The sequence below is a fragment of the Panthera pardus genome, unplaced genomic scaffold, assembly GCF_024362965.1.
Source record: "Panthera pardus isolate Hobbes unplaced genomic scaffold, ASM2436296v1 HiC_scaffold_24, whole genome shotgun sequence".
Lineage (NCBI taxonomy): Eukaryota > Metazoa > Chordata > Mammalia > Carnivora > Felidae > Panthera > Panthera pardus.
Window position 1 is genome coordinate 108,374,864 of NW_026526810.1, and position 25,435 is coordinate 108,400,298.

The 25,435-nt window shown below is 37.4% G+C and overlaps 1 protein-coding gene across 8 annotated transcripts in view; it reads left to right on the forward strand.

The window, feature by feature from the left end:
* PCNX1 (pecanex 1) overlaps window positions 1-25,435 on the forward strand; it is a 169,750-nt gene that overhangs the window by 16,299 nt on the left and 128,016 nt on the right. For all 8 annotated transcript variants that reach the window (XM_019451368.2, XM_019451370.2, XM_019451369.2 and 5 more), the window contains exon 2: window positions 22,719-22,927. In XM_019451368.2, the coding sequence (XP_019306913.2) occupies window positions 22,719-22,927 (209 nt within the window). The remainder of the gene's footprint in view (window positions 1-22,718; window positions 22,928-25,435) is intronic.

The window sequence follows — 25,435 nt, forward strand, 5'->3', positions numbered from 1 at the left end:
ATTCTGTCTCCTCCTCTCTCTGCCCCTCCCCTGCTTGTGCTCTGTCTCTCTCTCAAAAATGAATAAACATTAAAAAAAATTTTTTTTTTAAATTAGCTTTGTCGTATATTAAATCTGCCTACTTTGTCTTTTAACTTTATGTTTGGGTTTTTGGACATATAAATTTAACATTTTTAGTAGTCATGTTTACTAGTTTTCTTCATGCTTATGAAGATCTTCCCCGTAAAAGGTTTGTTTAAAAAAAAAAATCATGTTTTTATTTAACTTTTAAATTGGGAATAAATATGCATAGTTAGATTCTCTCTCTCTCTCTCTCTCATACACACACACACACACACACACACACAGACACAAACTTCTAAAAGCTGATGGGGTGCCTGGGTGGCCCAATTGGTTGAGTGTCCAACTCTTGATTTTGGCTCAGGTCATGATCTCGTGGTTTGTGAGTTCAAACCCCGCATTAGGCTCCATACTGACATTGTGGAGTCTGCTTGGGATTCTCTCTCTCTCCCTATCTCTCTGCCCCTCCTGCACAGCCTCTTTCTCTCTCAAAATAAATAAACTTAAAAAAAAAAAGGTGGTTAAAAAATTGCCCTTTTTTACCTTCCCACCATCTTCCCAGTTTTGTACCTGCACTTCCTGTAAGAAACCACTATGACTCTCACCACAACCTACAGATTCAGATTCTTCCACCACAATATTCTATATATTGTTCTTCACACTTAATACATATTAAACATACATGCATCAGTACCAAAAGGGCTTCTTCAGTTTGGGTGTTTTGTTTTGTTTTGTTTTGTTTTGTTTTGTTTTGTTTTGTTTTGAGATATACTTGACATATAGCATATTAGTTTCAGGTATAGGACATGGTTCAATATTTGTATATAGTGAGATGATTACAAGTCTAGTTAACATCTGTCACCATGCATAGTTAGATTTGTGTGTGTGTGTGTGTGTGAGTGATGGAATCTTTTAAGATTTATTCTCCTAGAAACTTCCAGATATCAATACAGTATTATTAACTGTAGTCACCATACTGTATATTATATCCCCATGACTTAATTATAAATGTTTATTTATTTATTTTGCAAGAGAGAGGGAGAGAGAGAATCCTATGCAGGCTCCACACTGGAAGCGCAGAGCCCATCACGGGGGTTGATTTCACAAACCGTGAGATCATGACCTGAGCCAAAATCAAGAGTTGGGTAACCACCAGAGCCACCCAGGCACCTCCCCCCTCCCCACTTATTTATAATTGGAAGTTTTTACCTTTTGACTCTGTTTCTTCATTTTGTCTGTCACCACCACCACCCCACTCACCTCTGGTAATCACCAGTTTTCTCTGTTTCACGGTCAGTTGTTTTTTTTCAGTTTCCACACATAAGGGAGATCATATGGTATTTTTTTTTTCCTTCTGTCTAATTTAATTCACTTACCATATATAATGCCCTCAAGGTCCATCCATGTTGTGGCATATAGCAAGATTTCCTTCTTTTTTATAGTTCAATAATACTCGTGTGTGTGTGTGTGTGTGTGTGTATACACACACACAGTATATATCAGTTCATCAATTTCTTTATCCATTCATCCATTGATGGACACTTAGATTGTTTCCATGTCTTGGCTATTGTAAATAATGCTGCGATGAATGAGGGGTGCCTGTATTTTTCAAAGTAGTGCTTTGTTTCTTTTGGATACCCAGAAGTAGAATTGCTACATTATATGTTCTATTTTTAAGTTTTTGAGGAACCTCTGTACTGTTTTCCATAGTGGCTGTACCAGTTTACATTCCCATTAACAGTGCACAAGAGTTCCCTTTTTTCCACATCCTTGCAACACTTGTTATTTCCTGTCTTTTTGATAATAATTTTAACAGGTATGAGGTGATATCTCCTTGTGGGTTAGATTTGCATTTCCCTGATAGTAATGTTGAGCACCTTTTCATGTACCTATTGGCTATCTTTATGTCTTTGAAAAAATGTCTATTGAGATCCTCCACCCATTTAAAAAAAATATTTATTTTTAAGAGAGAGAAAGAGAGCCAGAGAGAGAGGGAGACACAGAATCCAAAGCAGGCTCCAGGCTCTGTGCTGAGCCGTCAGCACAGAGCCAACTCAGGGCTTGAATCTGCGAACCGTGAGATCATGACCTGAGCTGAAGTCGGACACTTAACCAGCTGAGCCACCCAAGTGCCCCACTCCACCCGTTTTTCAATTGGATTAGTTTTTTGATATTAAGTTGTAAGAGTTCTCTATATATTTTGGATATTAGCCCCTTATCGAATATAGGATTTGCAAGTATTGTCTCCCATTCGGGAGGTTGCCTTTTCATTTCATTGATGGTTTCCTTTGTTGTACAGAGTTTTTTAGTTTGATGTGGTTTCACTTGTTTATTTTTGCTTTTGTTGCTCTTGCCTTATGGTGTCAACCCCCTAAAAAACCTTGCAAAGACTAATGTCAGGGAGCTTACTTCCTGTGTTTTCTTTTAGGAGTTTTATGGTTTCAGGTCTTAGATTTAAGTCTTTAATCCATTTTGAGTTTACTTTTTGTATGGTGTAAGATAGTAGCCAAGTTTGATTCTTTTGCATGTGATTGTCCAGTTTTCTGAAAACCATGTATTGAAGAAACTGTCCTTTTCCCATTATATATTTTGGCTCCTTTGTTGTAAGTTAATTGGCCATGTATGTGTCAGTGTATTTCTGGGCTCCTTGTCCTACTGATCTGTTTCTGTTTTTATGCCAATACCATACTGTTTTAATTACTATAGCTTTGTAATGTAGTTTGGAACCAGGGAGCGTGATGCCTCCAGCTTTGTTCTTCCTTTTCATGATTGCTTTGGCTTTTTGGAGTCTTTTGTGGTCCCATGCAAATTTTAGGATTGTTGTTAGATTTCTGTGAAAATTACATTGAAATTTTGATAGAGATTGCATTGAGTCTTTAATTGCTTTAGGTAGTATGGACATTTGAACAATATTAACTATTTAAAACATGAGCATTTTATCCATTTGTGGTTTGCCTCCAGTTTCTTTCATCAGTGTTTAATAGTTTTCAGTGTAAAGGTCTTTTACCTCCTTGGTTAAATTTCTTCTTAGGTATTTGATTATTTTTGATGCAATTGTAAATGGGATTGTTTTCTTAATTTCTCTGATAGTTTGTTATTGGTGTATAAAAGCACGACAGATTTTTGTATATTGATTTTTAATCCTCAACTTACTGAATTCGTTTATTCGTTCCAACAGTTTTTTGGTGTTTTGGCTTAAACCGTCTTTGGGGTTTTCTTTATTATTATTTTTTAAGTTTTTTAATTTATTCAAGTGATCTCTGCACCCCACGTGGGACTTGAATGAGATCAAGAGTCACATGCTCTTCCAGCTGAGCCAGCCAGGAGCCCCTGGGTTTTCTAAATATACTATGTCATCTGCAAATGGTGAGTTATACTTCTTCCATTCCAATTTGGATGACTTTTATTTCTTTTTCTTTCTTTTTTTTTTAAATTTATTTTTTTAATTTATTTTTGAGACAGAGAGAGAGCATGAGCAGGGGAGGGGTAGAGAGAGGGAGACACAGAATCCGAAGCAGGCTCCAGGCTCTGAGCTGTCAGCACAGAGCCTGACGCGGGCTCGAACTCACGGATTGTGAGATCATGACCTGAGCTGAAATTGGACGCTCAACTGACTGAGCCACCCAGGTGCCCCATTGCTCTGGCTAGGACTTGAATAAAAGTGGCAAGAGTGGGCATCCTAGCCTTGTTTCTGATCTTAGAGGAGAAGCTTTCAGCTTTTCACTGTTAAGTCTGGTACTAACTGTGGGTTTCTTACATAAGGCCTTTGTTATGTTCAGGTATGTTCCTTCTATACCCACTTTATTGAGAGTTTTATAAACGGATGTTGACTTTGGTCAGATACTCTTTCTGCCTCTGTTGAGCTGATCATATATGATTTTTATCCTTCATTTTGGTAATGGGGTCTGTCACATTGATTTGCAGGTGTTAAACCATTCTCGCATCCCTGGAATAAATCCTACTTGATCATAGTGTTGGATTCTTTTAATGTGATTGAATTTGGTTTGTTAATATCTTGTTAAGGATTTTTACCTGCATTCATCCGGGATATTGGTCTGCAGTTTTCTTGTGGTGTCCTTGTCTGGTTTTGGCAACAGGGTAATGCTGGCCTCATAAAATGAATTTGGAGCTGTTCCTTCTTTTTCTGTTGTTTGGAAGAGTTTGAGAAAGATTGTTATTAATTCTTCTTCAAATGTTTGGTAGAATTCAGTGAAGCAGTCTGGTCTTGGATTTTTGTTTGTTGGGCTCTGTTTTTTTAAATAGTTGCATAGAAGTCCATTGTGTGGTTACCTGTTTCCTGCTGATAGACATTTAATTTGTTTGCCAACTTCTAACACAAACCATACTGGGGTAAATAATTTGTATAAACATCGTCTCCGGTGTGTTCAGGTATAGTAATAAGATAAATTCCTAGAAATGAGATTGCTTGTTCAGAGGATAAATGCTTTTGTAATTTTGAAAGATCTGCCAAATTGCCCTTCCGAGGTGTTGTGTTACTCACTTTACATGTTTGGAAGCAATACATGACAGTATCTGTGCTCACATGTTTTGCTCCTTTCATAGGTAACAAATAGTATCTTAGAGTGGTTTTGATTTGCATATCTCCTGCTTTGAGTGGGATTGAGCAGCTTTTCTTAAGCTTAAGGTGTCTTTTTTTTTTTTAATTTCTCTGTGAAGAATTCATGTGCTTTATCCATTTTCTCCTAGGTTGTTTCTTACTGATTTCTAAGCACTGTTATATATTAAGGAGATTAGTCCTTTGTAATATAATTGCAGACATCTAATAGTTTTATAGTTTAGCCCATTTGGAATTTATTTTGCTGTAAGCAATGTGTGAGTATCAAGTTAAAAAATTTTTTTAGATAGGCAGTTGTCCCAATCAACCTAATTTATTAAACCATCTCCTATTTTTCTTAGTAGAGTAAATGCCATATTTTTTATAATTTAAGTTCCCACTGGGGTATTTGGTTCTGTTTTATCGGTGTCTACTCTTACATGTATACTAAATTTTGTTGGTAACCCTTGTTTTATATATGTATAGATTTTTCTTTCATAGTAGTAGTCTTGTTAGTCTGTCTTACTAGTTTTTTTTATAGCTATTCTTGCATCTTTATCCATTTTGTTCAGTTTCTAAGGGATGTCATTGAGTTTGTGATTGAAAGAAATTGAATTTGTGGGTTATTTCAGGGAAGGAAGTTTGACATCTTTATAATATTGAATTAAGGTGATCTCTCCCTTTATGTCCCTAAAGAGAATTTTGTTTTTAAGTTTTTTTTTTTTAAATGTTAGCCTTGTATATTTTCCCTTAGGATTATTATTCTTAGATTTTAGTTTTTAACGTAGTGTAAATAGAACCATTTTTTTTCACTGTTTCTAACTGGTCATTGCTGCCATGTAAGGAAACTATTGGTTTTTATAAAAAAATAACTTATTTTAGAATAGTTGTAGATTTATAGAAAAGTTACAGAGATGGTGGTACAAGATATCCCACATAACCGCTCATTTTCTCCTGTTGATTGCATTTTGGGTTACTATGGTACATTTGTCACAACCAGTGGACCAATATTTGATATCTCATTATTAACTTAAAGTCCATACTTTATTCAGATTTGTTTAGAGTTTTTACCTAATGTCCTTTTGCTGTTCCAAGATGCCATCTAAAACAATTGATTTTGATTTATTGATTTTGCAGTCACACACTTTATGGAATTAGCTCATTTTTTTCTAATAATTTTTGTTTTAAAAGGATTTTCATATATGCAATCATGTTTATAAAAAGTAATTTGAAGTTCTTTCCAATTCTTATACTTTTTTCTCTTGTATAATTGCCTGCGTGGTACTTTACATATCTGTATTAAATAATGCTGGCAATATAGACAGCCTTCTCTGCTTCCCTACTTTAATGGTCATGCCAGTGTTTTACCATTAAGCACAATATATTTTTTGCTTGAAGTATAGATTCTTTTTTTCTTTACTGTGATACAAAAATATTTCTCTATTTTAAAAAAATATGTATTTTTTAAAAATTATTTTTGAGAGAGAGAGACAGAGAGTAAGCAGGCAAGGGGCAGAGAGAGAGGGTGACGCAGAATCGCAAGCAGGCTCCAGGCTCTGAGTGCTCAGGACAGAGCCCGACGCGGGGCTCGAACTCACAGACCACGAGATCATGACCTGAGCTATAGTCGGCTGCCCAACCAACTGAGCCACCCAGGCGCCCCAATATTTCTCTATATTTTTTAATGACTCTGGTTGTTCACTGTCAGACTAAATATTTACCACCGGGTATTCTGAGATCTCACAAGTCTTATCTAGCTCATCTTTTGTGTAGCTCATCTTTGGTTCCTCTGAACTGTTTCTATTCAGCGGTCTTTCTGTTTGTTTGCTTAGCTTAGTTTTGCCACCACGTTGCTTAAACATGATTAAAAACATCACGTGGTTATTGTGCTATTACCTCATGCCCATGCACCATCCATTTTCAGATTTTCTCACTTAATCTTCATCATAGCCCTGCCCTGTGAAATAAAGACACTGTTATCCCATTTTGCAGTTGAGGAAACTGCTTCAGGGTCATGCGTGTCGCCCTGCCTTTTTTCCCCTTTGACCCCAGGACCACCACCACATCACTGTTCAGCGTCCTCCTCACACAGACGCACAAGATGCTTTTCTGATTAATCTCCTGAAAGCCAACCTGTGACGGATTTGAGACGAGTTTAGTGTCCCCTGATCTTTTTCAGTGCGTACTCTGAATCTGGAGCTGCCCTTCCCATCATCATCTAATTATATCCTTAATCTTGGCTGCTTTTGACCCGCAGAGTGTATGACTACAATGGAAGCCCATTATAAAACACAATGTTCTCCTAGGGATTTTGTTATGGTTCTCATCTATACTTAAAGTGAGGTAATTTGTCTCACTCATCATTTTGGTGGGAGGGGTTACTTAGCCTATTATGTGGCATCTATTATAAATGGATTTTATTAAAATTTAATGTCCTTTCACTTATTGGTCTAATGTGGGGTTCTCTCCCCGCTATGATTATATCAAATACTAGTTCCTTCTTGCCATGGCTGTTGTTACATGTGCTCCTTCATGCCGGCTACAGAGATCCGGCATTTGCAGCCGGTTTATATCCCATCCATTCCAGGTTTTTTGTGAACAAAGTCAGGAGCTGTAATTCTTAAGACTGTGTAAAGAGCAGCAAGAGTGGCAGTTGCCGCCACTTACCTGCATTTCTAGGGCTGGAAGATTTTAACCCAGCTTTGTCACGGTTACCACTTGGTTTCTAGTGGGCAGAGGCCAGGGACGGTGCTAAACAACTTTTAAAGTACAGGGCAGTACCAACAACATAGGATTATCTGGCCCCAAATGCCGGCATTGCTGGGTTAAGAAGCTTTGCTCCAGATCATGCATTTTCAGTAAGAATGAGGTTGCTTGCCCTCAAGGAGGTGAAAATAACTTACTTGATAGGGGAGGGTGGGTGGTGGTGGTGGTAAAGAAATCTTTTTATGTATAACGTCCACTTGTACGTAGGGGACATACAGATGTAGTGTGTCTGTGGTGGTAAAATTTCATGAGGGGGAGTGTTTTGGAAACCTACATTTCCGTGTGTTTTCGTTTAGTCTCATGCTGCTTCCACACTCCTAACATTTCTGCTACCAGGTGTGTATGGGTTTTCCCTTAACAAACAATTTTCTGAGTAACCAGCTGAATATCCTACAATTTAACTCAGTTCTGACAATACCTGGAGATAGCTTCAAATCCCACTGATTAAGGGGCCAGTTCCACAAGACTGTCTCCTTCCCCCCCAGGTCAGATGCCAGTAACAAGTACAGGTTGTCACCTATGCTTCTGTCCCATTGCCTACAAATTGGAAGTTTCCATGACCCCATTCTCAGGTTCAGTTAATTTGCTAGAGTGGCTCACAGAACTCAGGAAAACAATTTACTTACTGTTCACCAGTTTATCACAAAAGGATGCGATAAAGGATACAGATGAACATCCAGCAAGAAGGGATATGTAAGGCAGATGTGTGGGAAGGGGCACAGAGCTTTCATGTCTTCTCTGGGTGCACCATTCTCTGGCACCTCCACACGTTCACCAGCCTGGAAGCTCTCCACACTCCATACTGTTGGGATTTCGTGAAGGCTTCATCACGTAGGCGTCATCAATTATTAACTCCATTTCCAGCCCCTCTCCTCTGGAAATCCCAAGCTTCTAATCATGGCTTGGTCTTTCTGGTAACCAGCCCCCATCCAGGAGCCCACCAACAGTTACCTCATTAGAACAAAGACACTCCTATCACCCAGGAAATTCCAAGGGACTTAGGTGTTATCACTAAGGAATTCCAAGCGTTTTTTAGGAGTTCTGTGCCAGGAACCAGGGACAGAAACCAATGTATATATTTTCTATTATTTCCCAGGAGTGATTAGGAAAAAAATGTCTGGAAAGACTCCTTAGTACGATAATGAAAAAAAAAGTTGTGAAACACTGCTTTGGGGGGAAGACTGCCTGGTGTTAGTGGTTGGAAACGCAGATTCTTAGGGCACCTGACTGGCTCACTTGGAAGAACATGCAACTCTTGATCTCGGGGTCATGAGTTCAAGCCCCGTGTTACACGTAGAGATTACTAAAATAAATAAACTTTAAAAAACCCTCAGATTCTTACCACTGGACTTAGACTGTTTTTACTGCTTGCTGCCTACAGATGACTTCATTGCCTCAGTTTTCTTATCTGTAAAATGGAGATTATAATAGTATTTTATTCAAAGGATTGTTGTGAGATAATCCATTTAAAGTACCTGGCGCTGGGTTGAACAGGAAATTAGTCATTCTTCTGAGAAGCTCGAGAAGAGTAATGATATTGGGGCACCTGGGTGGCTCAGTCAGTTGAGCATCTGACTTCAGCTCAGGTCATGATCTCACAGCTTGTGAGTTCGAGCCCCCCGTCGGGCTGTGTGCTGATGGCTTGGACCTGGAGCCTGCTTTGGATTCTGTGCCTCCCTCTCTCTCTGCCCCTAACCCACTTGCATTCTGTCTCTGTCTCTCTCAAAAATAAATAGACCTTAAAAAATTAAAAAAAAAAAAAAAAAAGATCTTGTTTATTGCAGTATTATCATTCGTTAGAAGAGTATCTGGGACTTAATAGGTATTTAGTAAATATATGTTGAATGAATGAATAAAGCTCATATTCAATGAGTTAAGTTGTGTCAGAGTTGCCTTTATGGAAACTGAGTAAATGGTGGTATTAAGTATGCTATATTCACTTCTTAATTCATTTTTTCTGTTAGGCATATTTACCTCACCTTAAATCTAGTGTGTTGATACTTTGCTTGATTTTAGCATTTACTTTATTTATTTATTTACTTATTTATTTAAAGAACTAGGGCTATATCTTTTTTTTTTTCTTAATTTTTATGTGTATTTACATTTGAGAGAGAGAGAGAGACAGAGACAGTGCATGAGCAGGGGAGGGGCAGAGAGACAGACAGAATCCGAAGCAGGCTCCAGGCTCCGAGCTGTCAGCGCGGAGCCCGATGTGGGGCTCGAACTCAAGAGCCATGAGATCGTGACCTGAGCAGAAGTGGGACGCTCCACCGACTGAGCCATCCAGGCGCCTCTAGCGTTTACTTTTAAGGGCAGAGATGGATTTTGTGACATGCAGTACCACCTTTCTGCTTCAAGCCAATTCAGCGAGCTAGGCCAAAGTGATATATGGCTTCTGTTAACATTCTTGAGGGCTAATATGCTTTTAATTTATACGTCTTCCTGTTTGCATTATATTAGTATCTCAGCTTGCAGTTTGTGCCACTAAATTTTAGTGAGACAGGAAAGAACACAAATAACTTTCAATAACCTAATTTTTGGCGTGTATTCATTTTTTTATTTAAAAATATTTTTGGGGCACCTGGGTGGCTCAGTTGGTTAAGCGTCCAACTCTAGGTTTCGACTCAGGTCATGATCTCATAGTTTGTGAGTTTGAGCCCCACATCAGGCTCCACGCTGGCAGTGTGGAGCCTGCTTGGGATTCTCTCTGTCTCTCCTCCTCTGCCCCTCCCCAGCTTGCGTGCTCTCTCTGTCTCTCCATCTCTCTCTCAAAAACAAGTAAATGAACTTAAAAAAAATAAGTAAAATAAAAACTTACTTTTTCCTTCACAGTTTGATTTTTCCTTTCGCTTAATACTTTGGTTATTGATGGAGTTATTTTCGTTTTTAAGCCTTACATTTGAACTCTTGTATTATTATTTATTTTGTGCTTGTACAGTGTACTTCATCTATAAGAGTATAGTAAATCAGTGCAAGAAGAATCCCATTATTTTATATATATTGGCCTAAAGATAATCCTATTGAATATATCCTCAGCTGACATTTTGTGAGGTAATAACCTAGCTGCTACTTTTCAAAACTGCAAAGTCATGTTGACAGACCTTGTTAATGAATTCTTATTTTCACTTATTATGAATCCTGGAAAAATTGTTTCAGTAAAATATATCAGAAACAAATGGAATAAAGAAATAGGTTAAGCGATTGGTTAAACTGATAAAAGAATGATTTATACACCACGATGTCAAGTTACCAGTTTACAAAAAGAAATACGAATCAAAATTGTTCTCAGCATGAGATATCCTATTCTCTTTCTGGGATGGTTAGGTTTACTCGGAGAAAGGTTTGCAAATCAAAACATTATTGGTGCTTTTCAGGTTACGTTCTTACGTGATGATTCTTTCAGATTTCATTTGGGGAATCTTGGTGAAGAATGGAGTTCAGTCTCTAGATAATACTATCTGGGTAATGTTGAAAGATAAATCTGTGCCAGTCTCTTTCATGTAGAGGCGTAAATATCTCTACCTTTCCATTTTTATTTGCTGTTCTGACATAGTTTAATAGCCAGTTAAAATTTCCAGACGTATCAGTTATTTTTCATTTTAGGTTGGCTGCTATTTGCTGGTTTGGGAATAGGTACCTTAATCTCATTAGAAAGCCATTTCAGGGGTGCCTAGGAGGCTTAGTCTGTTAGGGGTCCGACTCTTGATTTTGGCTCAGGTCATGATCTCAGGGTTGGTCTCCATGCTAACAGCATGGAGCCTGCTTCAGTCCCTGTGCACACTTTCTCTCTCTCTCTCTCTCTCTCTCTCTCTCTCTCGAAATAAATGAATAAATAAATAAATAAATAATAAAATAAAAAATAGATAAAAACCCATTTCAACACATAGGAGAGGATAAGAGGATGGATTAGTTTTGGAAAGGATTTTTGTGAATCACTAATTACTAATTCCATCTATATAGCTTAGATTATTGGATAATCATATTTGGGAGTATATATTCCCAAATAGTAAATCTAAATATGTTTATTATAATTCTGTATATATTTATACATTGTTATATATACATATATATATTTTTGTGGGGAAAAATGAAAGTATGGGAAAATTCCTATAAAATGTCTATGGCTATTGTAGTCCATCATTATGCATCCTTACTTTTGTTTCTCCTTTTCATATCTGTGCCCTATTTTTTCAGATGTATTTTAAGCTGCCCATCTCTAGCTCCTAGTACATATATGTTGATGATGAGTTTGTATGTACTATATTACTCTGGTCCCTTTTCATCTGGGTAGTATGCAATGCATTTTGAATGTTACCTCCTTAAGAATATGATTCAACTGTAGCTAAAAATGTAAATACAAATATAGAGTGACAAATATAAAATACAAATATAAACAGATCTAAAAGATAGTATCTAGTATTTTTAATGATTCTATTCATATTAAAATATTTACAAATAAACTGTAAACTTCTGCAGAAATATGGGTTGGCTCAGCTTCTGATTTTTCACTTGTAAGTCAGTTAGTTGCCTTTGGGGAAGGTGTATTCTGGGTTTGTTGCAGAGGTTCCCAGTTGGCCCTCTGAAGTCACTTCGACTTACTGTAGTTGGATTTACAGAAAATTCTATTTTTGTGTTTTTTTTCTACGGGAAAGTGTGCTTGCCTCTCAGCCCTGGGAGTGCTTGTCCCTTTCCCTCTTCAGCCCTCTCTTCGGAAATGAAATACCTGCCTGGAATGCTTTATTACCTCCATCCCTGAAGGAGGCTGTGGCAAGAGGCCTGAATTCCTAGAGCCATGATTGGGATATGAAGGCCTTTTTAAAGTTCTTTGGGGCAGCCTGTATGTGAAAACTGGAAGGCTTAAAACCATTCATTTCCTCTCTGATCTGACCTCTCTCCTTACCCTAATGGGCACTCATTTTCTGCTGAGCCCTTCCTTCTTCCTCCCTCGTTGCCAGCATTTTCTCTGTTTGCCAGAAACGAAAGGTGGTACAGATGTGGAACGGTTCTGCACGTTGGAGGAATTAGCTTATCCATTGATACTCTTTTTGTCAGTAAGCCGAAAGGGATTTTCCACCAGAGTACATACGCAGAAGCAGGTTGCCCAGCTTCAGGTCTGTCAGTAGGAAAGCTCGAACCCCGGGCCGAGGGGCTGTCTCATAGAGCTTTACAAAAAGTGGTTCTTAGTTCTTTGTCCCGTTGGTCATTTGGACCCAGCCGAAACAGCTGTGGCACGGACTGATTTGGGGGCAGACTGTGGGAAGAAGGCAGCGCTCCTTATTGTTACAACTCTTTAGTTTTCCTTCTGAAAAAGTGTGAAGAAAAGTTAGTTCAGGTGTTATTGACGGATGGAAGTTACGGTTTAGGACGGGATTAGTACCTGTGGGTTTGGGTTTTTTTTTTTTTTTTTTTTTTCCTCTCTCCGCCTAGATTGTGAGCGTACTGCTTTCAAATTATGCCAAACTTTTCATTTGCCAGATATTTTTTCTGTCATTTAATTTTCACTCCCGTTTCTACAGGAGATTGGCAGAGCGGACAACATTCAAGCTAGGAAAGATTTAGGTTCAGTTTTTCTCTAAATATGCCAGTGATTGTCTCTGTTGTAACTTACTAGAAGCACCAACTACTTTGGTAGTTGGCAACATTCAAAGATCTCAGACCACACAAGCAGAGAAGCATGTATTTAAAAAGAATAATCGGAATGAATGTAGTGTTTTGAATTGGGAAACAAAACTGCTACTCAACTTTTTCTTATAGCTGGATATTGAGCTAAAGGTATCACAAGGCAGCAAAGAAAGGCCTCAGAGGAATGAGAGTTGTATTTATTAGTTATGAATTTATAGTGAAAACATTTTGAGGAAAATGTCTAATACAATGTCTTCACATTTATTATTTTCACATTTAATGTGAAATACATACCAAATTAGGAAGCTGTGTAAAGATGTGACCTGTATTTGTATTTGTATTTATTTATATTTATTTATTTATTAAATATAATTTATTGTCAAATTGGTTTCCATACATGTATTTGTATTTTTAAAGACTGACCAAAAAAAAATAGTTTTTACTTTCAGTGATTCTCTACAGTTAACCTACGTTTTTAGAGAGACAGATATAGTCTTCGTGTTTGTGTCTGTTTAAAATTTTTCTTAAAAAACAAACAAAATTTTCTTCCTTTCTTTCTTTCTTTTTTTTTTTTAGTGTTTGTTTATATTTGAAAGAGAGAACACAAGCTAGGGAGTGACAGAAAGAGAGGGAGACAGAGGATGCCAAGTAGGCTCTGTGCTAACAGTAGAGCCTGATACAGGACCTGACTCACAAGTCCTGAGATCATGACCTGAGCTGAAGCTGGATGCTTAATCAACTGAGCCACCCAGGCGCCCCTAAAAAGTTTCCTTTATTGTATTGATGGGCCCTCGGCCTCTAGTCCCTAGTGAGTTTTCTGTCACGTAACTTTGTCAAATAGTTATAAAAGGCCACTGAAAGTTTTTTTTTTTTTAATGTTTATTTATTTTGAGAGAGAGAAAACGTGAGCAGCAGAGGGGCAGAGAGAGTGAGAGAGAATTTCAAGCAGGTTCCATGTTGTCAGGTGGAGTCTGATGGTGGGGCTCAATCCCACAAATTGTGAAATCATGACCTGAGCCAAAATCAAGAGTTGGACTCAGCCACCCAGGCACCCCCAGGCTGTTGAAGTTTTAATCATTTTTCCAGTGATTTCTATGGAACTAATGGAATTTTCCCACAATTGCCCCAAACCAGCGTTTTCTGCTACAAATTAATAAATTTTCTCATTGAAGAGCAGATACCAAAAACAGGCATTATTCAAAAATGTCATGTCTTCTAAAAAAACAGATATACTATATGCTTAAAAACTTGTGACCTACTTTTTAACATTAATAATAGTTTTGCTTGGAGAGCAAGGAAGATGAGTGATTTCCAGAATTTTCTTATTAAATGACACTGTTGAATGTGACTTGATTTTGGGGGCCTACATTGTGAAGAACAATTGTTTTCTAGCAGCTACTTTGTTTCACAGTTGGATGAAACTGGTGATGTTGGAGATTATAGGTTCATACTTCTCATATATGAAGGAGAAGTACATGATGATTTGTTTGGTTTAGTGGTTAAAGGAGAAAAGAGTATTTCTTTTTTTTTTTTTTAATTTTTTTTTTTAACGTTTTATTTATTTTTGAGACAGAGAGAGACAGAGCATGAACGGGGGAGGGGCAGAGAGAGAGGGAGACACAGAATCGGAAGCAGGCTCCAGGCTCTGGGCCATCAGCCCAGAGCCCGACACGGGGCTCGAACTCACAGACCACGAGATCGTGACCTGAGCTGAAGTCAGACGCTTAACTGACTGAGCCACCCAGGCGCCCCGAGAAAAGAGTATTTCATTCAGAGCAGATAATAGCAAAATGTGGCCCATGTAGTTTTTGTATGGCTCATGAATTAAGAATTTTTTTTTTTTTACATATTTAGTGATTGAAAAAAAAGAAAAAAGAGTAATATTTCATTCTGTGTGAAAATTATATGAAATTCAAGTTTCAGTGTCCATAAATAGTTTTATGGAAAACACCATGCTCATGTGTTCATATATTGTCTGGAGCTGCTTTCAAGCAGCAGAGTTGAGCAGCTGCGACAGATTCTGTGACCTGTAAAGTATGAAATATTTTTTGTTTGGCTTTACACAGAAAAAGTTTGCCAACCTTGATTTAGAGGCAGTTAGATGTCATGATTTAGAGCGAGGACTCTGGAGTCAAGCGGCTCCTTGATGTCTCATTTTGAGATCTTGGGCAAGTTACTCATCTCTTTGTGTCTCACTTTCTCTGCCTGTAATATTAGAAGAGTAACAGTGCTGACTTCATGAGGTGATCCTAAGGGTTAAATGAGTTAATATACATAAAGCACTTAGAAATGTGCCTGGCCCATGGTCATCACTAGCTATTAGATGTCAGTTGATATCTAAGTATAAAATGTTAGTTGTCATTAAGTGTTATGTAGCTGGTAATCACTTTGTAACATGAACTGGAAAATATGCATTGAAATTCTGATTGAAAATAGCTACAAATATATTAAGGAAATACTCGTTTGTTAACCATATGCTTCCAGATCTTGATTCAGTGGTGTTCAATATAGTGAAAATTAGGAATCTAACACAAAGCATAGATAGTACATGTCTTTCTTTACATTGCTGCACATAAAATGAGCATTGTATTAAAGATTGCTTTTCTACCATGCATTGTGCTAGCCATAGGGGAGAATTACTCACTTGAGTTTTTGAAATAAAATGTAAGATAAAATGTAAGATAAGTTTACTTCATGCCTGAAAATCTAGTATGACTATTTCTGTGATTCCAAGTGGCTTTCTCAAGAGTCCCATCAGAAATATATTTGACATCTTGAATAGCTTGAACCTATCACTTGTGACTGAAATTAATCGTTTTTTTTTTTTTTATGTTAAGCATAAACTATCAGAATTTAAGGGATTAAACTATGCACTTAACATAAAACTTACCACTTTACACATTTTGAAAGTATATTTGGTAATGTTAAGTATATTCACATTGTTGTGCATTGGATGTTCACAACTTTTTCATGCTATGAAACAAAGTCTATACCTATTAAATAACTCCCTCTTTCTTCCTCTTGCTAGTCTTTGGTAACCGCCATTCTGGTTTCTATCTCTAGGAATCTGACTACTTTAGATACCTTATATAAGCGGAATCATCCAGTATTTTGTCTTTTTGTGACTGACTTATTTCACGTGGCTTATTGGCCTCAAGGTTCATCTGTGTTGTAGCCTGTGACAGGATTTCCTTCCTTTTTTTTTTTTTTTTTTTAATTTTTTTAATGCTTGTTTATTTTTGAGAGAGAGAGAGAGAGAGACACAGAGCATGAGCAGGGGAGGGGCAGAGAGAGAGAGGGAGACACAGAATCCGAAGCAGGGTCCAGACTCTGAGCTGTCAGTGCAGAGCCTAATGTGGGGCTCGAACTCACAAGCCATGAGATCATAACCTGAGCTGAAGTTGGGCTCTGAACCAACTGAGCCACCCAGGAGCCCCGGATGAATAATATTCCATTATATGCATAGACCACATTTTGTTTATCTGTTCATCCGTGGATGGACATTTGTGTTGCTTTTACCTCTTGGCTATTGTGCATATTGTTGCTGTGAACATGGGTATACAAGTATCTCTTTGAGATCCTGCTTCTAATTCTTTTGGATAAGTACTCAGAAGTAGGATTGCTAGATCAAATATGATAATTACAGTTTTAAAAATTTATTTATTTTGAGAGCGAGGGTGTGCATGCAGAGGAGGGGCAGAGAGAGAGGGAGAGAGAATCCCAAGCAGGCTCCATGCTGTCAGCGCAGAGCCCAGTGTGGGACTCGAACCCACATACCCTGAGACCATGACCTGAGCCAAAATCAAGAGTAGGCCACTTAACTGACTGAGCCCTCCAGCTGCCCCCATTGTAGTTTTTAGCATTTTTATCCATCCAGTTTTTAAGAGAGGTGATCTTATTAAAAGTATCTAACACAGTTCTCCATAGGAGGCTTACCACAACTTTTGGGTCTGTATTTGATTTGAATACCTAGAGCTATCTCACAGCCATTCATACTTTGTGCCATTATTCGGGATGTGTAATTGAGAGTTAAAATACTTTTGTACAGATAAGGAGTAAGGTAAAAAACTGCCTCGATTGGAACTTGATGTATTACTAAGTCATCCATTATTGAGATGAATATAGATCATGTCTGTGTAAAAGATGAAAGCTAATATATTCTTTTTCTAATATGAAAACTTTTTTTCACTATTAAAATTTTAGCTCTTCTAATTATAAAAGAAATATCATTACCAAAAAAATCAGGAAGATATAGCAAAGCACAAGTTTATATTTGGAATATAATACATACTGTATTTGTATAATTAATGTTGCTGCATTTGGCTGTAGTTTTCATTGTCCTGCTCCACACTGGTAACTAGTCTACAGTTTTCCATTTTCCTCTTGGTTTTCAGTTGAGGTTTTGCTCCATTTTGGGGATAAAAGTCTTCTAGGATTGCATGTACAAGAGTTCGTATCAGTTTTATACTTAGGAATTGCTAGATCTTCAGTGATTTATTTTTCAATTTGTATTTCTACCAGTAGTTCACTAGAGGTCTGGTTCTCCATACTTAATTTTTGTCTATACAGATGGATGTTAAATGACATACTGTGGTTTCTTGGTTTCTTTTTTTCTTTTTTTCTTGAGCTAGCTGTAGGCCCAACATGTGGCTTGAACTCACAACCCTGAGATCAAGATTCCCATGCTCCACTGACTGAGCAACTGGTGTCCCTAAACTGTGGCTTAAAAATTTTTTTTAATGTTAGTTTATTTTTGAGAGAGAGAGGAAGTGAGATAGAATGTGAGTGGGGGAGGGGCAGAGAGAGAGAAGGAGACACAGAATCTGAAGCAGGCTCCAGGCTCTGGGCTGTCAGCATGGAGCCCCACGTGGGGGTTGAACTCATGAACCACAAGATCATGACCTGAGCTGAAGTCGCCACTTAACTGACTGAGCCACCCAGGTGCCCCCCTAAACTGTGGTTTTAAATTCTATTTTGCTTATTACTGATGGAGTTGAACATGTTTTCATGTGTTGTTTTTATCATATCTTTTTCTGTGTTAGGTCTGTCTGTTGTCCTTTATTTTCATTGGTTTGTTTGCCTCTTTGTTACTGATTTTATACATCTTTATTCTTTATATATTACATATGTACTTATACATAAATATACACATACGCATGCCTACATAATAATACATGTTTTAATATATCTTCTAATTTGTAGCTTGTCTTTTCACTCAGTTTATAGTGTCTCTCAAACAGAAGTTCTTAATTTTAATTTATCAGTCCTTTATAGTGTATACTTTGAGAATCATGCTTAAGAAATATCCTAAGGTCATAAAGATTTTCTTTTATATTCTAAAATTTTTAAAGTTTTGCTCTTTATGTTAAAATCTTTAATCTGTCAGTTTAAGAACTTAAGATGTGATGAATCTCTATGTAAAACACATAGTTCATATGTTTGAATACCCATTAAGGCTGTGAAGCCAAAAGTTTGGTAAACATTGTCTTAAATAATAAGGTAGTTGCAATAGTGGAAAAAGAAAATAAACATAGAAAGTGTTTTTACATTAATGATAGCTATTTTAAGAGATTTGTTAAAATATTTTTTTTCACAGCCTTGGTTGACCTCCGTTGTGGGTGATAGTCTGCTATTCTGATAACCTTTTTAGTTATAGACCACTGATTTCCGGCTGAACTGGTCAGAATACTTGAGTGCAACTACAAAAGTAAGCAAATCCCTCAAAACAAGAAGTTAATCATAGCATAGTAGAACTGAAAAACTACCCAGCTTGTCTGTTTTCATATTACAACTTTTCAATACATAAAATGTGTGAGCTGCAGAGACACTGAAGATGTATAGGAAGAGCACCTGAAGTCCGTGATGACTGTGCAGGTCTTGATCGTGAGCTCGCAGGGCTGTGACTTTCTGGTAATTCAGTGAGGGCCTTGTTTATCCATCAGTGTTATGCCACCTGCTACCCCATCTTCATTTTCTGCTGTCCACTGTTTGTGGTATCTTAAGGAAGAAGTAAAACCAGCCTTCCCACGTAAGCAATTTATACTTGGAGATAGACCTTGGAGTGAACATAAAATAGACTTTTATTATCAGAGAGCAGTTAATGGGCTTGGTTGCATCAGCATTAACTTGAAGATAACATCTGTGATAAAATAGTCTAACTTAGGACGAAACATGACCTTTGAAAATATTAAAGTTTTGTTTGTTAGAAACATAATTAACCTTAAGTCAATAAGTACCTGCCAGGAGTGCCTGGCTGGCTCATTCAGTAGAGCATGTGATTCTTGATCTCAGGGTGGTGAGTTCAAGCCCCATGTTGGGTGTGGAGCCAACTTTAAAAACTAAATAAATAAAGGGGCGCCTGTGTGGCTCAGTCGGTTAAGCATCCGACTTTGGTTCAGGTCACGATATAGTGGTTCTTGAGTTCAAGCCCTACATCGGGCTCTGTGCTGACAGCTTGGAGCCTGGAGCCTGCTTCGGATTCTGTGTCTCCTTCTCTCTCGGTCCCTCCCCCACTTGTGCTGTCTATCAAAAACAAATAAATGTAAAAAAAAATTTTTTTTAAACCTAAATAAATAAAAAATAAAATAAAAAGCAAACTTAAAATATTTTAAAAATATATTATGATACATTTATGATCATACTGATACTGTCCGCTGGGCTGGAGTCAGCAGAGAGCCCAGTGAAGTAATCTAAGTTAAGTAGAAGAAAAAGTTTACATAAAGTCACACAACAGCCCAGTGTGTGTCCATGCATTTTTATCCCTCCTGGGAAAAGTGGAACTGATAGAACAGCTGTCCTCTGTCACCTAGAAGCCTCCAGCGTAACCATTGATGGGGCTTAAACATTGAAACCACAGGTGTAAAATAAATGGATAACTTTTGTAGTTAGAGTAGAAAGTACAAGTGTTCATTATCTGATACTGGTTTCTGGTATGAAATGGTCACTTGAATTTTTATTTCACTTTGTCTTTTCACTGTTCAGTGTTTTTTAAAAAGAAATTCTGTCCTTATCCTGTACATTTAGTATGTTTTTTGGCATTCAGTCATGTGCTACTGTTAGCAGTATAATAGTAGGGAGAGTTTATTTCAATCTGTTTTAGCAGTCGTAGTCTTTGACTCTTTGTAGAGGCAGACACAATAGACCATTCAGTATTAAGGTATCTCTTTTCTCTTTTCCCATTTGGAGGGGCCATTAACATTTCCACTGAATTTACTACTCTGAGTAACAATCGTGAACTTGTTCTCTTTCAATCCACTTAATTAATATAATCAATAATTTTTATCTTAATTTGGGCTATGATGAATAATGATGGAATTCTGACTTACTTTGCATCGACACTTTACATTTAAAATGGAATTGGTATTGGTGTATACTTAAACATGCAGTGACACAGGCATGAGAAGTCTTGGTTAATTTTGTTACTAAGATGAGTAATCTTGGCTAAGTCTTTCAAAGTTAGTAGGTCTCAATTTTCTGTCTGAAAATGAAGGTGTTAAACTAAATGATTAGCAAGAACTATAATTCTTATGTGAACATCTTGTATAGAAACCAGCATTATGCAGAACTTTTGTAAATACTGTAAGTAGTTTATGTGTCTGTATGTGTTTCTGTGTTTGAAATTGTTTTGTCAGTTTAAGTATGTGTATCTTCTGCTCAGAAAAAGGTTATTCGGGATTTTTTGTTTTTTGTCTTTTTACAAAAATAATTAGATTTATTAAAGTTATAAATTAAAACAGTTTCACACTCAAATTGAACCCATTTTTAACAACTATGTTTGGGAGTTTGGTTTTTTTTTTTAATACAGCTTAAGACTCCTTTAACTTAAATTGTACTTAATGGGGGCATCTGGATGGCTCAGTAGGTTAAACTCTTGATTTCAACTCAGGTCATGATCTCACTCTTGATTTTGGCTCACGTCCAATGTTTCTCACTGTTTGTGAGATCGAATCCTCAGTCACGCTCTGTGCTGTCAGCATGGAGCTTGCTTGGGATTTTCTCTCTCCCTCTTTCTCTTTCTCTCTGCCACTTGTACGGGCTCACTGTCTCTAAATAAACAAACAAACATTAAAAATACATTTTTCAACTTAAAATCATAAGCCTAGGGGCGTCTGGGTGGCTCAGTTGGTTAAGTGTCCGATTCTTGGTTTTGGCTCAGGTCATGATCTCGCAGTTTGTGGGATCAAGCCCTGCACCACCCTCTTGGGATTCTCTCTCTCCTTCTCTCTCTGCCCCTCGCCTGCTCTCTTTCTCTCAAAATAAATAAATAAATAAATAAATAAATAAACAAACAAACAAACAAACAAACACACTTAAAAAAATTATAAGCCTAAATCAGTCATTCAGTGACATTTAAATTGGGATCACAGGTTCAATTTTTTTAGATAGATACGCTAAAATGAAGGGTTTCTTATTCCAAGTTTTAAAAATACCAAACTTACACCTATTATGCCCATTTACAACTCAAAAGTAGTATACTGTGGGCTTGATTTACTTTTATTTTCCTTTCCCAATTACATCCCACACTCTTTCCTTTTCTCTCCCCACCCCAAATAACTTTTTTTTTTTTTTTTTTTTAACTTTTATTATGTTTGTATTGTAAACCTACCTGCTTCACCAGGACCTTTTTTAGTTTCACCATCTCAAGCAGTTCGAAGTTATCTTTCTAAGCAAGTTTGGAACCATGTTGTCAGATGACTGAGGTTAAACCTTATAAAATCTAGAGCTACAGACGCCAGAGTGATTTGTGTTTCATTTAAGTGGGCATAAGTAGAACCTCATTATATAGTCTCTGCCAGCAGTGACTCTTGAGGCCATGCCTCCCAAGTGGGGTGGCCTCCGCACCTGTCACCCCTGGAGACAGGTCCACACCAGCGGATCCTCAAGTCTGACAGGTCTGCAGTCTTCGTGCCCAGGAAGCATTGGAGTTTTTTCAGTTAATCTGTTTTTTTGCTTGATTCTGTTCTGTATTCTTTTATTTGTCAGGCTACAGTTTTTAAGTGTATTAAAAGAAAACCTATTTGGATTTTGCACGTCTCCCATGTCTTATCTGTGTTTACAGTCCTAGTTCAAAGGTTTTTCTTCTAACAGTTCTAACTAGAACAGCTTTGTAGAGCCCAAAGAATGTTTATATCCCAAACAAAGTTACAGAGGGCACATAAACAGGGCTTCTATATCTGGACCACATTCCTGTCTTACTCGTGTATTATGTAATGTGATATTTAACTCTCCAATTGTATCATAAGCTTTTTGGCATGGACTTTATACTGCGCTCTCCAGTGGAAATGTAACGCAGGCCACATATGTAATTTAAAATTTTCTAGTAGCCACATTAAAAATAAGTAAAAAGGAACAGATGAAAACAAGTTTAATAATGTACTTTATTTAACCTAGTATAATCTGAACGTTATTTCAACACGTAACCAATGTAAAAATTATTGAGATATTTTACATTCTTTTTTCTCATACTGAATCATCAAAGTCCATTGCTATTTTATTCTTAGTGCCCATCTCAGTTCAGACAAACCATATTTCAAATACTCAGTAGCTGCATGTAGCTGGTGGCTGTGGTTTTGGGCAGTGCCGTCTTACACTTTTGCAACTTAGTTCTAGTAACATAATTGTTGCTTTGTGTGTGTCATTTTAGTTACAGATTTCTCTAATTGAATAAAATATACAATATTTTTAAATGCCTGTCTTTATTTTCTTTCTCTCCAAGGCTCTTCCTTCTTCAATGATTATAGTAGCAGTTTATTGTCCTGTGATAGCTGCTGTTTTCATTGTTCTGAAGATGGTCAACTATCGACTCCACAGAGCACTTGATGCCGGAGAAGTTATAGATAGGAGTGCGAATGAGTTCCCAGATCAGCGAGCCAAAGCTGAGCAAGGCAACTGTTCAACCAGGAGAAAAGACAGTAATGGACCGAGGTGAGGAAAACTCCTGCCACTCCGTTTTTACACTGCATGTGTACAGTGATGTGATGATTGTGTTGTGCCTCTGCTCTGATATGTGGTTTTAAGGCAGTGTTCGATCTTACCACCAGATCTTCCCGTTATATTAGAGGTATAATGACAGGTACAGATTGTCGCATTAGACCCCAGCAAAGCTAATTGGCATATCTGGGGGGTTAAATATGGCCTTATTACTAATAGCATGCTATACCAGTTATAACTGTAAAATATTTTATTCACACCAAAGACCAAAACCAATGAAAAACAGTGTAAGGAAATAATAAAGCATGGCTTGTAAATCTTAGCATTTATATTGAATTTATATATATAAATTAAATGTATACATATCTTAAGCAAATTGTGACATTTTCCTTGACATTTATAATCTGCAATTTTTACTTAATCTATTGTAAATATTTTTCAATGATATATTCTCACCGTGGCAACTTAGCTGTTTCTTCCCTCCATCTTTTCGTAACTGACCTCTTAGGATTCAATTTTGTATAGCTGTCACCTTCTCCTGGGGGTTTTCTTTCTCCATCCCAGTTCAGTATTCCTCCTATGGCTCTCAGTCACATTCTTTTCAATACCTTGGCCTCATCCCCTTTCTCGTGTTGACTGAAGGATTTACTTTATCCACAGTCAAAAGTTTATTGTGACTTCATAGAAATGATAGGTACCACTAATCTAGGTCTTCAAAAAACAGTTAGTGTATGAACACTTGACATATGTAATAGTCCTCAAAACAATTCTCTGAGGTAGGTGCTCTTATTACTCCTGATTTTTAGATGTAGAAACTAGGGTGTGAAAGATTAAATATTCCAGGGAATCAGATCTGAAGTCCATGTTTTAACCAATCTGTCATGTTTCCACTCAGTATAATATGAAAAGTGAGTACTCATTTTTTAAGAAAGGTGATGCTTCTCTTTTCCAGTGCATCGAAAGCCTTTGTTTATTCCTTTAAAAAAAATTTTTTTTAAATGTTTATTTTTGAGAGACTGAGAGAGACAGAGCGCAAGCGGGGAGGGGCAGAGGAAGAGAGGGAGACACAGAATCTGAAGCAGGCTCTACGCTCCGAGCTGTCAGCACAGAGCCTGACATGGGCACGAACCCACGAACCATGAGATCATGATCTGAGCTGAAGTCAGATGCTTAACCGACTGAGCCACCCAGGTGCCCCTGTTTATCCCTTTTCAGTTACATTTTCTACCCCAACATGATTATCCTGTGTGTTCATTGAGCAGATATTTTACTTCTGTAATAATTTTGTTCATAGCACCAATCACTATCTGAAATTGCCTTACTTAATCATTTGTTTGCATTTGTAAGCTTCTTGAAGGTAGGGGCCTTGTTTTTCTTATGAACTTCAGGTTCTAAATCAGAGCCTGTCACTGTACTTAGAAAATATTTGAAGTAGTGAAAACATTTCTTTTGCAATATTTTTTTAAAAAATTTTTAAATGTTTATTTTTGAATGAGAGAGACACAGGGTGAGCGGGGGAGGAGCAGAGAGAGGGAGACACAGAATCTGAAGCAGGCTCTAGGGTCTGAGCTGTCAGCACAGAGCCTGACATGGGTTCAAACTCACGAGCAGTGAGATCATGACCTGAGCTAAAGTCGGACGCTCAACCAACTGACCCACCCAGACGCCCCTCCATTTTTAAGTTTTTCATTGTATATTGTCAAATTCCAAAGATTTCACTTTATACTTACTGTGACCAGCACTTTGAGGGCTGCTTTCTCTGCATTTTTGACAACATTGAGTATTTAGTATTTATACAAAACTGTGGTAGATATCTCATTGTTTAAGTTTTTTGCTTACTAGTTAAATGGAGGTATTTTTCCTATGTTATTATTGCCACTTATATTGTGTGACTGGTATACTTTTTTATTAGTGGTTAGTTTCTTACTATTGATATGGAGAAAATATTTATGAAGGACATTCTTTACATTTTGTGTGAGATACTTTTTTCAGTTTATAGCATTTTTTTAATTTATATGTCACAATTTATTTTTGTGTGGTCTCTTCTGTGAATGTTTATTAGTTCTGCCTTTGATATCAAGTTGTGGAACATTTTTTCTTCCTCCATATAACATAAGTGTGTACCTGTGTCTACTTTCAGCATTTTTTTTTTTTTTTTTAGTTTTTTTAATGTTAATGTTTTATTTATTTATTTTAAGACAGAGAGAGAGCATGAGTAGGGATGGGGCAGAGAGAGAGGGAGACACAGAATCTGAAGCAGGCTCCAGGCTTTGAGCTGTCAGCACAAAGCCCGACGTGAGGCTCAAACTCACGAACTGTGAGATCATGACCTGACCCAAAGTCAGATGCTCGACTGACTGAGCCACCTGGGCGCCCCCAGCATTTTTCTTTTTAAAATGTTTATTTATTTTTGAGAGAGGCAGAGACAGTGTGTGAGCGGGGGAGGGACAGAGAGGGAGACACAGAATCTGAAGCAGGCTCCAGGCTCTGAGCTGTCAGCAC